The sequence below is a fragment of the Cornus florida genome, unplaced genomic scaffold (genome assembly GCF_030987335.1).
Source record: "Cornus florida cultivar Cherokee Brave unplaced genomic scaffold, ASM3098733v1 CherokeeBrave_3.0.0_Hap2_Chr03, whole genome shotgun sequence".
In the NCBI taxonomy this organism is placed as follows: Eukaryota; Viridiplantae; Streptophyta; class Magnoliopsida; order Cornales; family Cornaceae; genus Cornus; species Cornus florida.
The window spans coordinates 31,291,130-31,307,832 of NW_026775573.1; the positions used below are offsets into that span (position 1 = coordinate 31,291,130).

Genomic DNA, 16,703 nt, shown 5'->3' on the forward strand with positions numbered 1-16,703 from the left:
GCAATGGCAAATATTATAAACCCGGTTACAGAAAGAACTCCATGGTGCTAAAAATCCAAGCTAGTATAATCCAGGCACAAGAAGGCTAGCTCTGAGGCTATGTTTGGTATAGTGAAAAAGAAAAGAAAGGATACCATTAGTTAATAAAGATAAGAAAAGAAAGGAAAAGAGAGGATATGATAAACTACTTTTGTGTTTGATTGAAATAAGAGAGGATATGATAAACTACTTTTGTGTTTGATTGAAATTAGGGAAGCCAATATATAAATATGTGATAGAAACTCTTTTTAAATAAATAAATAAATATATGATAGAAATTTAAAATAGGATAAAACTATACTTTTAATAAATAAATAAAAAAGTTTGATTGAAAAGAAAATCTAACTAGGGAAGAAACATATAAATATGAGATAGAAACTCTTTCTGAAAAACATAAAAAAAAATGATAGAAACTCAAAATAGGATGAATTTTTTTTACCGGAGTTATCCATAAGTTTAGTTGTGAAATGAATTTTTGGAATGAGTTTTCATTCTAAGAGAATGGTCATTCCCACTTTAAATTAATTTTATACCAAAAAATGAATGGTTTGAATGACATTCCATTCCATTCCATTCATGGATAAGAGATTTGTAGCAAAAATCAATGACTCTACCAATTAAAACAAAGTACAGGATAATACACTGGGGGTAATTTTAGAGAAAGAAAATTAATCACCTTAGATACAGGGAAAAAAAAATTATAATATACATTTGAAATTAAAATAAATGATGAACACATAATTCATGTAACAACTTGTTGGTCCCAGCTTTTATCCAGGGTTTGCCCTTTGAATGTCAAAAGTTTGATAACAGGTTAATTGCTGTGATATACTAGGAACTCTGGTGTGCTCAGGCTATTTCAGTGATTAACAGGGGCATTATGGTCATTTTAAATATGAGAGAGCTCATTATAAATTGATTAAAGAAGGTACATGGTGGCACAAGTTGAATCCACAAGCCAAGACAATGCCATTTCTGGTGCACATATGTATTCTTGGTTACAGGCTCATTCAGGGGCAATTCAGTCTTTTCACACGTGTATAAGGATGATGTTATATTTTCCTTGAATGTTACATTGCATCACAGAGCTCATAAATACATTTTGTTAGCAATATATACACAGGCTGCAACACTCATTTTTGCTATATATTAACAAGTGTCCAGTGGAGGGGCATTCACGTTGTACATGGAGTGTATTTGCTTGACACGTAGACAGTGTCCTAGGTGAGAGAATGAGGTCAGGTATTCATTTATTTGGCACCAAGTTTGTGTTATATCAGACATATGTATACAATGTGAGGAGTTGTATTGCTGGTGCACTAAAGTACAAAAGCTACAAAGCAGGCAGGGACATTGTGGTCCTTTCACTTAGGGAATGTGATTGGTGTAATGTGCCACGTTTATTTCTTTATTAGGGCAGTATTACATCTCAGTGTACTAATATATATATATGTTGGAAATAGTGGCCTAGTTATACACACAACACTATACTATTTGGAAGAGAACAGAAATGGAGGAAAATACTTTTTTTTTTCACTTGATATATTATTTGACTAGAGTACATGAATATATAGGCCTCGCATATGTATGTGTAACCATTACATTTAAATATCCATAACTCTCCTATCTCCCACTAACATAATCTTCAATATGCATAACTCTCACTAACATAGTATTTGTTAGGCTTAACTCTCATGACTCTTTATTTTACATAACCTTAACTCCCACTAAGACAATTTACTACCCACTAACATGTTAAATTAACACATGCATCATGGATACAAAAATACTTGAAAATACTAAATACTAAAATCAAGTTTATTTTCAACACCCCCCTTTAAACTTGATTTTGTAACTTGAAAAACCTTCTTATTAATCTTGGGGGCTTGATCAAAAGTTCGATAGTTGATCTTCAATTCCACCTCCTTCAATAACTTCAATCTTCTTGGCCATTTCCATTGATGTGTAGGGCTTGTGAAACTTCTTCAAATGCTTGTTTGATGTCTTCACATAATCATATATCATCCTCTATATACAAGCACACCATCGATCTTTTTTCTTCTTAAATTTTTATGGATCTTCAACTTCACATATACTTCTTCTTTAGAGTCAAAAAATAATTCCATATTCACCCAACCTGTATCAATTACAAAATTCTCCAAACTATTTTTTAAAAAATAATATGAGAATTTCTTATCATCCTGGGCTTCAATCTCATACTTCTTTGGAACAACTTTCTTTAAGAGAAGTTCATCATTCTCCAAAAAATAAGCATTATTTGATGAATATGAAGAAATAATAATTTCATCAAATAAGTCAAATATAACTTCTTTCAAGGTGGAATTTGTAACCATACCTGAAGATGTTAATTCACCAACTTGAACTTTTGCCTCTTCTTTAGCACTTCCTTTTTCTAAATCTTCTATTTTCACTTCATCCTCCTTCACTTTTGAATCTCCAAAATCTTCAACTTCTTTTGCACGATACACGTCTTCATTCTCCACAACTTTGTCTTCAAGACTTTCATAATCATCTTTCGTAAACTCATCATTCTCAAAGAATTGTACCCAATACTCCATGGGTAGTGATTCACCTCTATGATTGGAAACGATGGTCTCGAGCATCTTCCAAATACAACTTGGAGTTTTGGACTCTCCAAAATACTCCCAAATTTCTTGATGTATTGCCTTTTGCAACACTACCAATGCCTTATCTTCTTTCTTTTCATGAAGCTTGTTGGACATGCCATTCTTTGGCTCTTCTCCAACAACATCCCACAAATTGCATGCTTTGAGGTATGAAGTCATGATGATTCTTATTCTCTTGTAATTAGAGAACAATATCTTTTCACTAAGAAAATACATTTTCTCCCCTTCATCATTATCAAGGAGAAACATGTTTTTCTCAAATGTTGAACCTTCTAGGATCAATTTCGTCTGGCCTTCAGGATCGTCTAGGCTCTGATACCACTTTGTTGGAAATAGTGGCCTAGTTACACACACAACACTATACTATTTGGAAGAGAACAGAAATGGAGGAAAATACTTTTTTTTTTTCACTTGATATATTATTTGACTAGAGTACATGAATATATAGGCCTTACATATGTATGTGTAACCATTACATTTAAATGTTCATAACTCTCCTATCTCCCACTAACATAATCTTCAATATGCATAACTCCCACTAACATAGTATTTGTTAGGCTTAACTCTCATGACTCTTTATTTTACATAACCTTAACTCCCACTAAGACAATTTACTACCCACTAACATGCTAAATTAACACATGCATCATGGATACAAAAATACTTGAAAATACTAAATACTAAAATCAAGTTTATTTTCAACAATATATACATTGTTACAGCAGCAGCAACCTTCAAGCCTTGAGTTTGCATGGTTTATTTGTGTTTTCCTCTTTAATGTCAAAACTTAGTGTTTCAGAGCTGCTTATATCATCACCATTGTTGTGCCTAATTATCAATAGATTTTGTTAAAACTTCTGAATTTGTGTGGATTTCAAATCTAAAAGCTATCAATTTAGTACTCCAAATACAATATAAAACAGAATAGACCATCTTTTATCTGTTAGTGACAACAATAATTGAAACCATGGTTCTTTGTAGCATTGCCCTTTATCAAGTGGACCCAATAATTGAAATTTGTTGGTGAATTAGGTAGGTCTTTTTGTTGTCAATTGAAAATAATGGAGTTATCTTTCGATTGTACTCCTCCCACAGTCCCACGTGATAGAAGCTGACCAGCCTGGATTGTTGAGTACTTTCCAAATTATTGAGTTTGGAAACTGTTACCCCTTTAGGGAAATTAATTATAATTATTTTCTTTTCTTGTGAAAGCTGTAGTTGCGGATACTCCAAATTATTTAGTTACTTAATTGACTAATTGGTTGACTAATTGGTAGAACATTCAAATATCGAAGATTGAGTTCGTCAACCAACACAACCAAATAGAAGTAACGAAAAAAGAAAACTAAAACTTGGCCCAAATCTGCAGATGAGAGGAACAAGATCAATCAAATCTATAGTACTTTGTAGTGTTAAATACTCGGGCAGAGTTTCATACATAGGGTCCGTTTGATTAATGCTTTTGTTTCGTATTTTTTACTTTTACTAGCATATTATAATGAAGTAAAAATATGAAGTATGTTTGGTAACGTTTAATGTCATTTGAATAGTACCGAAACGCTTCTAAAATTGAGGCCAAAATTGATAGTATAAAAATGATTTTTTTGTTTGTAGCAAAGAGCAGTTCGAATATTTTTTTTCTTCCTAAAATGACATTTTTAACTAGTCATTCAATTTTTTTAAACTTGCAACACTTTTAGCAAATACACTTTCATGTTTTTGCTTTTACAAAAATCATGTAGCAAATTTACGTTATCAAATAAGTTTCAAAATAATATTAAACATACCATAAAATAAAAATATTACTTTTACTTAGGGTCAAAGCAAAAATATGAAGCAAAAGCAATTACCAAATTAATAGGCCCATGGTAAACAACTCCTAAATAAAAATCTTACAGGAGAAGTCAAGTATGGAGATAATTTCAAAGTCAAGTCAACAATCTTATCACCTGGTAACGGTCACTAAACGCTCCCTTATCTTGTTAGGGCTCAAGACTTTTTGTACATGCCAACAAATAAAATCAATACTATCAATTAAGCAGAGATCATACGCATGTAAATTACATTAGCAATACTCAACATCTTTTCTTTCCTTCCAACTACTCTCTCTCCCAGCTCCTCAAGTAGGTTGTTCAGAGATAGCAATGGACTTTGTGAGCCCAATGGTGGATGTTACATGCCGATTATGTGGTTGCATCGCAAACACTACCAACTATATTCATCATCTCCAACATAATCTCAACTCTTTGAGAATCGAAAAGGAAAAATTGATCGAGCGAAGAAACGATGTGAAGAGACAAGTTGAAAGTGCCGAGAGACGACAAATGTACCGAACGGAACAAGTAGATGGCTGGCTTCGTAGAGTAAACCAGCTGGAGAGGGAAGTGGACCAGATTCTCCTTCAGGGTGATGAAGAGATCCAGAGAAGATGTCTCAAGATTTGCCCCGGAAGTTGCTTGTCTAGACACAAGCTCGGGAAGAAAATATCTAAGAAGCTACGAGTTGTGGCTGGTCTGAACAGTGAAGGGGATTTCAGCACAGTGGCTGTAACATTGGCCCCGCCACATGCCGAAGAAATTCCTCTGGACAGGATTGTGGGCTTGGATTCGAATTTTGACGAGGTCTTGAGACTCGTCAGAGATGATGATAATGGAGTGGGAATCATCGGAATATATGGAATGGCTGGAGTTGGGAAGACGACTCTATTGAAGAAACTCAACAATGAGCTTGCGACTCGGTTCAGTGGAGAGTTCGATGAGGTGATATGGGTTGTTGTGTCCAGAGATGTAAGTAGCGTCGAAAGCGTTCAAGATAAAATTGGGAAGAAGCTAGGATTTCAGGCACGTGGCGGAGCAATAAAAGCCAAGATGAGAAGAAACAAGACATCTTTAGGTTCTTGCGGGGAAGAAATTTGTGCTACTTCTGGATGACATATGGAAGCAGATTGATCTTCTCGAAGTGGGAATTCCAGTACTTTCATACAAGGCCAAGGTAATATTCACCACCAGATCTGAGGAGGTGTGTGGTCTTATGGAAGCCAAGAAGAAGATTAAAGCGGAATGTTTGGTATGGGAACAAGCCTGGGATTTGTTTAAAGATAAGGTGGGAGAAGAAACCCTTAATTCTGACCCTGAAATAAGAAAGCTCGCACAAGATGTTTGCAAAGAATGCTCCGGTTTGCCACTGACATTGATTACAATTGGACGAGCCATGGCTAGCAAGAGAACCCCCCATGAATGGGATTATGCAGTAAATGTGTTGAAGAAATCAACATTCAAATTTTCAGGTATGGGAGAGCAAGTGTTTCCTCTTTTAAAATTTAGTTATGATAACTTATCTGATGAAACAACTAAGATTTGCTTCCTATATTGTGCTCTCTACCCAGAAGATTGGGACATCTATGTTCCCGATCTCATAAAATTGTTTATAGGTGAGGGGTTTTTGGATGATGAATGTGATAACATCGAAGAGGCTTGTAAAATGGCATATGAAATTATTGGTAGGTTGAAGCGTACATGCTTGTTGTTGGAGAGCAAAGAAAGCCATTCTTTTGTGAACATGCATGACGTGATTCGGGACATGGCATTTTGGATAGTTTCAGAGAATGGAAGGAGGGAGATGAAATATTTTGTGCAAGGAAATCTTAATTTGACCAAAGCACCTCCTATTTCTAAATGGGAGAAGGCTGAGCGAGTATTTTTGTTGAGGAATTCCATTGAAGACTTAAGCGGAACTCCTAGATGTCCCAATCTCTTGACTTTAAATCTTAGTTGTTCCGATCACTTGTCTGGTTTTCTTTCTAATAGTCGTCTAATAACCATTTCTGATAACTTCTTCCAGTTTATGCCGGTTCTCAAAGTTCTAGACCTGTCAGGAAATGAATATTTAACAAAGTTACCGTCAAGCTTTTTCAGGTTGTTTTCTTTACAACATCTTGATCTCTCATTGACAGGCATAACAGAGTTGCCAATTGAGTTTAAGTCGTTGGTAAAGTTGAAATATTTGTATATGAATGAAATGCATAAACTTGATTGGATCCCACCACAAGTCATATCAAGTCTTTGCATGTTGCAAAGAGTGGAGATGAAAGCTAGTGGTGTTTCAAGGGGATTTGATGAAGGTAGCATTTTTTATGGTGGCAATGAATTGTTATTGGATGAATTTGTAAGCTTGAATCACCTGCAATATTTAAGTCTGTCTGTAAAAACTGAACTGGCACTCCAAAAATTACTAAGTTCACAGAAGTTACGAAGTTGCACGTTTGGTTTAGGCATCGAACATTGCCAAGGCTCAACTTCACTACCACTGTCTTCTCTACAGAAAAATATTAAGAGACTCGAATTTTTAGAAATTAAATTTTGTCATTATTTAGAGGAGTTGTCAATGAGCTGGGATATGATAGATGGAAGCAGAAGCTTCCATAACCTCAGGATAATCTGGATCACACACTGCACGGCTTTGAGGGATCTAACATGGCTAATTTGCGCGCCAAACCTTCGAGAGTTGGGAATTTCTTGCTGTTGGGTAATGGAACAAGTAATAAAAGATGATGATATTGGTAGGGAAGGAAGTTTGGGTGTGTTCGTGAGGCTAAAAAAATTGTTTCTAGATGCACTGCCAAGGTTGAAAAGCATCTACAGCCATTCATTGTCCTTCCCCTCTCTGATCCACATTAAAGTGCATGACTGTCCAAGGCTTAAGAAACTTCCTTTTGACTGCAATAGCGGCAAAGACACTCTTCGAATAATTCAGTGTCAAAGAGGGTGGTAGGATAAGTTGGAGTGGGAAAATGAAGAAACTCAATCTGTTTTCTCTCCCCTTTTCAAAGAAGAATGGTGGTAATTGTGAGGAAGAGTTGCCTTATCTCAGTCACAGGTAAAAATCTCCATTATTAACTGCTTGTTATTGTTTTTTCCCGAAATTTTTATAATATTATGGGGTACCGTACCCGGTCTCTCAGACGTTGGATGTAATGGTAGGACCTACCTGATGGATAATCTAACGGCTAAGAGATCCCGGGGTACCTATAGAACTTATCGTCCCTGTGAAGTAGTGTCATGCTTAATGGTAAGTCTCATTTTATCTTTCTTTTCTCTTTTCAAAGAAGAATGGTGATAATTTTGCGGAAGAGTTGCCTTATCTCAGTCATGAGAAGTCATCCAACAAACGGTTGGGAGACACAGAAGGGAAGCTACTCCCATGTATTCTAGAATTTTCCTTCCGTCACAGGTAAAAATTTACATTATTAATTGTATTTTTTTTTTCATCATAACAAATTAGGAGAAAGGGACTCAAACACGGGCATACTTACTCAGAGAGCGTGCTCTACCAACTAGGAACTGGATATAGCAATGGACTTTGTGAGCCCAATAGTGGATGTTACATGCCGATTATGTGGTTGCATCGCAAACACTACCAACTATATTCATCATCTCCAACATAATCTCAACTCTTTGAGAATCGAAAAGGAAAAATTGATCGAGCGAAGAAACGATGTGAAGAGACAAGTTGAAAGTGCCGAGAGACGACAAATGTACCGAACGGAACAAGTAGATGGCTGGCTTCGTAGAGTAAACCAGCTGGAGAGGGAAGTGGACCAGATTCTCCTTCAGGGTGATGAAGAGATCCAGAGAAGATGTCTCAAGATTTGCCCCGGAAGTTGCTTGTCTAGACACAAGCTCGGGAAGAAAATATCTAAGAAGCTACGAGTTGTGGCTGGTCTGAACAGTGAAGGGGATTTCAGCACAGTGGCTGTAACATTGGCCCCGCCACATGCCGAAGAAATTCCTCTGGACAGGATTGTGGGCTTGGATTCGAATTTTGACGAGGTCTTGAGACTCCTCAGAGATGATGATAATGGAGTGGGAATCATCGGAATATATGGAATGGCTGGAGTTGGGAAGACGACTCTATTGAAGAAACTCAACAATGAGCTTGCGACTCGGTTCAGTGGAGAGTTCGATGAGGTGATATGGGTTGTTGTGTCCAGAGATGTAAGTAGCGTCGAAAGCGTTCAAGATAAAATTGGGAAGAAGCTAGGATTTCCAGGCACTTGGCGGAGCAATAAAAGCCAAGATGAGAAGAAACAAGACATCTTTAGGTTCTTGCGGGGGAAGAAATTTGTGCTACTTTTGGATGACATATGGAAGCAGATTGATCTTCTCGAAGTGGGAGTTCCAGTACTTTCATACAAGGCCAAGGTAATATTCACCACCAGATCTGAGGAGGTGTGTGGTCTTATGGAAGCCAAGAAGAAGATTAAAGCGGAATGTTTGGTATGGGAACAAGCCTGGGATTTGTTTAAAGATAAGGTGGGAGAAGAAACCCTTAATTCTGACCCTGAAATAAGAAAGCTCGCACAAGATGTTTGCAAAGAATGCTCCGGTTTGCCACTGACATTGATTACAATTGGACGAGCCATGGCTAGCAAGAGAACCCCCCATGAATGGGATTATGCAGTAAATGTGTTGAAGAAATCAACATTCAAATTTTCAGGTATGGGAGAGCAAGTGTTTCCTCTTTTAAAATTTAGTTATGATAACTTATCTGATGAAACAACTAAGATTTGCTTCCTATATTGTGCTCTCTACCCAGAAGATTGGGACATCTATGTTCCCGATCTCATAAAATTGTTTATAGGTGAGGGGTTTTTGGATGATGAATGTGATAACATCGAAGAGGCTTGTAAAATGGCATATGAAATTATTGGTAGGTTGAAGCGTACATGCTTGTTGTTGGAGAGCAAAGAAAGCCATTCTTTTGTGAACATGCATGACGTGATTCGGGACATGGCATTTTGGATAGTTTCAGAGAATGGAAGGAGGGAGATGAAATATTTTGTGCAAGGAAATCTTAATTTGACCAAAGCACCTCCTATTTCTAAATGGGAGAAGGCTGAGCGAGTATTTTTGTTGAGGAATTCCATTGAAGACTTAAGCGGAACTCCTAGATGTCCCAATCTCTTGACTTTAAATCTTAGTTGTTCCGATCACTTGTCTGGTTTTCTTTCTAATAGTCGTCTAATGACCATTTCTGATAACTTTTTCCAGTTTATGCCGGTTCTCAAAGTTCTGGACCTGTCAGGAAATGAATATTTAACGAAGTTACCGTCAAGCTTTTTCACGTTGTTTTCTTTACAACATCTTGATCTCTCATTGACAGGCATAACAGAGTTGCCAATTGAGTTTAAGTCGTTGGTAAAGTTGAAATATTTGTATATGAATGAAATGCATAAACTTGATATGATCCCACCACAAGTCATATCAAGTCTTTCCATGTTGCAAAGAGTGGAGATGAAAGCTAGTGGTGTTTCAAGGGTATTTGATGAAGGTAGCATTTTTTATGGTGGCAATGAATTGTTATTGGATGAATTGGTAAGCTTGAATCACCTGCAATACTTAAGTCTGTCTGTAAAAACTGAACTGGCACTCCAAAAATTACTAAGTTCACCGAAGTTACGAAGTTGCACGTTTGGTTTAGGCATCGAACATTGCCAAGGCTCGACTTCACTACCACTGTCTTCTCTACAGAAAAATATTAAGAGACTCGAATTTTTAGAAATTAAATTTTGTTATTATTCAGAGGTGTTGTCAATGAGCTGCGATATGATAGATGGAAGCAGAAGCTTCCATAACCTCAGGATAATCTGGATCACACACTGCACGGCTTTTAAGGATCTAACATGGCTAATTTGCGCGCCAAACCTTCGAGAGTTGGAAATTTCTTGCTGTTGTGCAATGGAACAAGTAATAAAAGATGATGATATTGGTAGGGAAGGAAGTTTGGGTGTGTTCGTGAGGCTACAAAAATTGTTTCTAGATGCACTGCCAAGGTTGAAGAGCATCTACAGCCATTCATTGTCCTTCCCCTCTCTGATCCACATTAAAGTGCATGACTGTCCGAGGCTTAAGAAACTTCCTTTTGACTGCAATAGCGGCAAAGACACTCTTCGAACAATTCAGGGTGGAAGAGGGTGGTGGGATAAGTTGGAGTGGGAAAATGAAGAAACTCAATCTGTTTTCTCTCCTCTTTTCAAAGAAGAATGGTGGTAATTGTGAGGAAGAGTTGCCTTATCTCAGTCACAGGTAAAAATCTCCATTATTAACTGCTTGTTATTGTTTTTTCCCGAAAATTTTATAATATTATGGGGTACCGTACCTGGTCTCTCAGACGTTGGATGTAATGGTAGGACCTACCTGATGGATAATCTAACGGCTAAGAGATCCCGGGGTACCTACAGAACTTCTTATCCCTGTGAAGTAGTGTCGTGCTTAATGCTAAGTCTCTTTTAATCTTTCTTTTCTCTTTTCAAAGACAAATGGTGGTAATTTTGAGGAAGAGTTGCCTTATCTCAGTCATGAGAAGTCATCCAACAAACAGCTGGGAGACACAGAAGGGACGCTACTCCCATGTATTCTAGAATTTTCCTTCCGTCACAGGTAAAAATCTACATTCTTAATTGCATTTTTTTTTCATCATAACAAATTAGGAGAAGTGGACTCAAACACAGACATACTTATTCGGAGAGCGTGCTCTACCAACTAGGAACTGGATAATGCCCTCCATTATTATTTGCTTGTTATTATTTTTTTTCATCTTTTCCCGTTGATCTGGTTTGTCCCTGTGAGGTAGTGTCATGCTTAATTCTAAGTCTCTTTTAATCTTTCTTTTGGGGAACAATGACACACAACATATATAATAATAATGTTGTTAACTTGTTATCAATAATGATAAAAATAATATCTACTGTTACTATTATATTACTAGATACTTTATATATGTTTGAAAAAAAAATATTCAGTGCACATTTTTGTAACTTATAATATTTATATAATATATACTTGATAAATCATTGTTTAATTTCTAATCAAATTAAATTTACATTGTTTCCCTTCTTCGATCAATTAAATAAACTTGGGTTTTCCGCAACACATGCCAACAACAGTTATATAAATTATATAATCAATCTTAAATTAAACATCTTTTCTTGTTTTAATATTATTCTTACTAATTTAAACTATACTCTTTGAATTTCATCTGATCTTTTGTTTTAACTAGTCGGATGTTTTCTACGTCCTACCTATTATGCTTGAATTACAAGTTTGAGCTGATCTCATCATCTCTTGCTAGGCTGTTATGTTCAGGTTGGTGTTTTGTTTTTTTTTTTTTTGTTTTTTTTTTTCACGTATCTGTTTATAAGAATTAAGGCTTGTGCCTGATTTATAATTATTAGGTGTTCAAGATTTATGGAACAATTCACAGCTTGCTTTTAACTTATTGTTAAATTTTATAATACTAGTAACTATTTAGTTCAATATTAAGGCACACGATGTGTATTCTTTTGCCTAATTAAATTGCTGATAACATTGGGTTTTCTTTGTTTTATATCACAGGCATATGTAGACTCTAGTGTTATTATGGGTCAGACTGGCCAGTTCCAAAAGGATGTCGCGAAGTACGGAAAAATGGAATACATGAGATGTTCTCCAGAAAATGGTTTCTTTCCCGATTTATCCACCGTCTCTCGAACAGATATCATATTTTTCTGTTCACCTAACAATCCAACTGGTTCTGCTGCATCAAGGATGCAACTTACTCAGTTGGTTCAGTTTGCCAAGAAGAATGGGTCGATTATAGTTTATGATTCCGCAGATGCCATGTACATGTCAGATGACAACCCGCGGTCCATCTTTGAAATTCCTGGAGCCAAAGAGGTAGCTTGAAAATAATGGTTTATTTTCTTCCCAACATGTTTTGGTTTTATTAATTTCTGCTATCTTTTTTACTTAATAATTTTCTCCCAGTTGATTGTTTTGGTGAAATCCTGCTATCTTCATTCTAACCATTTTTTTCTTGATTTTCTAGTTTCATTTTTGGATGTTTGAACACATATTCTCTAAAATCTTAAGCTGTTAGAGAGTGTGTAACTCAATTCTTTAAGAACTCTAACACCGCCCCACATGTGCCTGGTTTTCGGTCCTACACATATATCAATTACGATTATGCAGGTGACTCTGAGATTTAACTCAGGACCTTGTTTGTTCTAATATCATGTTGACCGCAATCTTTCTAAACACTTGAGACATTAGAGAGTGTGTAAGATCATTATTTAAGTCATCTAACAGGAACCTTTATGGTGAAGAGACTTATTTTATGGATAGTTTTCTGTTTTATGAGGTCATAATAAAGTAGTCAAGAGAATCTCAAATTCCATCTCAATTGCAGAATTGCATATACCTTGGATATAACATGCTTATATGTTTTGGTCATGTTTGAATGTCCCATTGAAGTTGAATAACTGCATAGTAATGCTACTAGTTGTGTCTTTGGTATTTGATATGATATTAATTTTTTTCGAAATATCATCATTATTAGAGTTGTGCTGAATGTACCAATGTTTGATGTTTGAACAACGATCTCTTATGAATCACAAGTGGTGGCTTCAATTTAACATCTAATGCAATTATTTCATCATTTGTTTTGGTCATAGTAAAAATTTACTTCATAAACCTCTAATGCAATTATTTCATCATTTGTTTTGGTCATAGTAAAAATTTACTTCATAAACCTCTAATGCAATTATTTCATCCTTTTTTGGTCATTGTGAAAATGTTACATCATAATATGGAATTTGAATTTTTTGTTCTGAAGTATGAAGTTTAGGTTTCGTTTCCATGGGGTTATTGTGTAGCGAATGTGGTATCAGACCTGCATAAGAAAATTATGATTGCGAAAAATGACTTTGTGCTGAAATCATGTTCTGATTTGTTTTCAGCATCCGGTACCATGAGCGATATGCCCATGGACGGTGCAAAATTTGGTTTGTTGGAGACAACCAATATTATGGAAATTATTATACATTCTTATTTTTCCCCTGGACAACTTTTTAGAATTTCTCACCATCAAAAAGCTATCATTAATGTGATCATATGATTTAAATCTGGTAGAGCTTCTAGTTTAGGATGAGCTATTGTATGCTACATTTAGGGGGTTTCGAATTTGTATCTTTTGATTCTCTTTAAGGGGAGTATTCCATCAGCTATATCTAATATAAATTTGAAGTTGTGTCCATCTATGGAAATTGCAGGTTGCAATTGAGACTGCCTCATTTTCCAAGTACGCAGGGTTCACTGGAGTTCATCTGGGATGGACTGTGGTTCCAAAAGAGCTTCTCTTTTCGGATGGGTTTCCTGTTGCCAATGATTTCAACCGCATTGTTACTACTTGCTTCAATGGTGCATCCAACATTGCCCAAGCTGGTGCTCTTGCATGCCTTTCGCCTGAAGGTCTTAAGGTCAGTTAACCACAAGTACACAATGATTTTACAAGGAAAATTTCTCTCAATTAGAGATCAAAAACCTTGGTTTTTGGCAGCACTAATTGTAATGCAAGTAGATACACACACAACTGTCTCTCACTCTGCACACACCCTAGCTCACAACAATGTACAAATGCACTCCCCCTATCATAAGCAACCTTGCTTGGACCTTATCAGCTCTCACAACTCACTAAATACCTTCAAAAACACACTCGCACTATATGAATTACTGAGATGAATTAGCTCACAAATAAGTCTCACAACTTAGTGAAATCTCATTGTTTTTAGTGTCTCGAGTGCTTGTCACAATGTAGCTCAAGGGTGCTCACTCATAAGGTATAAAAAGGCACAATGCTATAACATGATATATATGGGGTACATTGATATGTAATCTTACCCTAAAGAGGAATTTCACATGGCATCATTCTTTAATCATTGGCGTGAACACTAGGACAACAGAGCACGTGTCACACACTTGTTCATCATTTGTAAAGACCAAAATACCCCCGTAAGAGACGCTTGTCATTATATATAAAATTTTGTAACAGCAACTGTGAACACTTGATCAACATGTAATTCTGGGCAATGCAATACAATACAATGCACTATCTCAAACAAATGTGTAATAACATAATACATGTGTGAAAAGACTTAATTGCCCTTGAATGGTTATGTAACCAAATATCACCTTTTGAACCAATCCTGTAAATCCTAATTTGCCTGTAATAAGAACTGTCAACATAATGTAGCTTCCTCAAGCTATCTTAGGAGACATCTTATGAATGTGAAATGACAATGCTACCCCTGTAAGCTTTTATAATGCACTGAGTATACTAGAGCCACTTGAAACTCACATAAATGGACTTGTGACAGCTTTTTGACATTTAAAAGGACAAACCCTAATTCAAAGATGGGACTAACAGAGGGAACTAGATTGAAGCATTGTGTTACATTTTTCTTTTGAATAATGACAAGTAGTATTTTATGTGGGTGGGGGATGACTTCATTAAATATGTTGATGTCATCCTAAATTTAGTTGACTTTGTTTCATAACTCATTATTATTTTTATTATTATTGAGCTCCTATGATCCATGGATTTTACTCTGTTCAGGCTATGCATGAGGTGATTGGCTTCTACAAAGAAAATACTAATATTATAGCGGAGACTTTTAACTCACTTGGCTTTAATGTCTACGGAGGGAGAAATGCACCTTATGCATGGGTTCATTTTCCCGGTCGACGTTCATGGGATGTGTTCGCTGAAATTCTCGAGAAGACACACGTTGTTACAACCCCTGGCAGTGGTTTCGGACCTGGTGGTGAAGGTTTTGTTAGGGTTAGCGCCTTCGGTCATAGGGCTAATGTGTTAGAAGTATGTAGAAGATTCAAGCAGTTGTACAAGTGAGGATGATTTCATTTGTCTCAGCCATATCTGGCTTTCTGTGATTGTAGTTATTAATCCTTCTGCATTCTAATTGTGCTTATATTTTCATGGATGTTAAAGCAATCTCTCAGTGAGTAAGTTCTAATAATAGAGAGTCAGGTTTTATCAGATTTATATATTTCATAATAAATTGTTTGTGGTTCTTTTACTTTTCTTTAACAAAAATGCTGCTATGAATTTTGCAACTAAACTATAATGAAAAAGCATAGTTTTATATATAGTGGGCAATGGCAAATATTATAAACCCGGTTACAGAAAGAACTCCATGGTGCTAAAAATCCAAGCTAGTATAATCCAGGCACAAGAGGGCTAGCTCTGAGGCTATGTTTGGTATAGTGAAAAAGAAAAGAAAGGATACCATTAGTTAATAAAGATAAGAAAAGAAAGGAAAAGAGAGGATATGATAAACTACTTTTGTGTTTGAGATAAGAAAAGAAAGGAAAAGAGAGGATATGATAAACTACTTTTGTGTTTGATTGAAATAAGAGAGGATGTGATAAACTACTTTTTTGTTTGATTGAAATTAGGGAAGCCAATATATAAATATGTGATAGAAACTCTTTCTAAATAAATAAATAAATATATGATAGAAATTTAAAATAGGATAAAACTATACTTTTAAAAAATAAAAAAAAAGTTTGATTGAAAAGAAAATCTAACCAGGGAAGAAACATATAAATATGATATAGAAACTCTTTCTGAAAAACATAAAAAAAAAAAATGATAGAAACTCAAAATAAGATGAATTTTTTTTTACCGGAGTTATCCATAAGTTTAGTTGTGAAATGAATTTTTGGAATGAGTTTTCATTCTAAGAGAATGGTCATTCCCACTTTAAATTAATTTTATACCAAAAAATGAATGGTTTGAATGACATTCCATTCCATTCCATTCATGGATAAGAGATTTGTAGCAAAAATCAATGACTCTACCAATTAAAACAAAGTACATGATAATACAATGGGGGTAATTTTAAAGAAAGAAAATTAATCACCTTAGATACAGGGAAAAAAAATTATAATATACATTTTAAATTAAAATAAATGATGAACACATAATTCATGTAACAACTTGTTGGTCCCAGCTTTTATCCAGGGTTTGCCCTTTGAATGTCAAAAGTTTGATAACAGGTTAATTGCTGTGATATACTAGGAACTCTGGTGTGCTCAGGCTATTTCAGAGATGAACAGGGGCATTATGGTCATTTTAAATATGAGAGAGCTCATTATAAATTGATTAAAGAAGGTACATGGT

At 35.6% G+C, this 16,703-nt stretch overlaps 2 protein-coding genes and 1 pseudogene across 5 annotated transcripts; all 3 read left to right on the plus strand.

Moving 5' to 3' along the window:
• Positions 1-4,689: 4,689 nt before the first annotated feature.
• LOC132300153 (disease resistance protein SUMM2-like) lies at positions 4,690-7,470 on the plus strand (annotated as a pseudogene).
• On the plus strand, positions 7,465-12,203 carry LOC132300152 (disease resistance protein SUMM2-like). Of its 4 annotated transcripts, XM_059797124.1 has the most exons (5): positions 7,465-7,562; positions 7,792-7,916; positions 8,024-9,182; positions 9,282-10,771; positions 11,001-11,125. In XM_059797124.1, exons 2-4 carry the CDS (start codon positions 7,887-7,889, stop codon positions 10,736-10,738), a joined length of 2,646 nt encoding a protein of 881 aa, XP_059653107.1. In that variant the 5' UTR covers positions 7,465-7,562; positions 7,792-7,886; the 3' UTR covers positions 10,739-10,771; positions 11,001-11,125. The 4 variants fall into 4 exon arrangements, with proteins under 4 accessions (XP_059653107.1, XP_059653105.1, XP_059653104.1 ...); XM_059797122.1 differs by lacking the exon at positions 11,001-11,125 and adding an exon at positions 12,080-12,203 and having other exon boundaries at positions 8,024-10,771; XM_059797121.1 differs by having other exon boundaries at positions 8,024-10,771.
• Positions 12,104-15,410, plus strand: LOC132301381 (LL-diaminopimelate aminotransferase, chloroplastic-like). The gene is made up of 3 exons (XM_059798639.1): positions 12,104-12,400; positions 13,774-13,980; positions 15,117-15,410. The coding sequence occupies exons 1-3, from the start codon at positions 12,104-12,106 to the stop codon at positions 15,408-15,410; spliced, it is 798 nt and encodes a 265-aa protein (XP_059654622.1).
• The last annotated feature ends 1,293 nt before the right edge of the window (positions 15,411-16,703 follow it).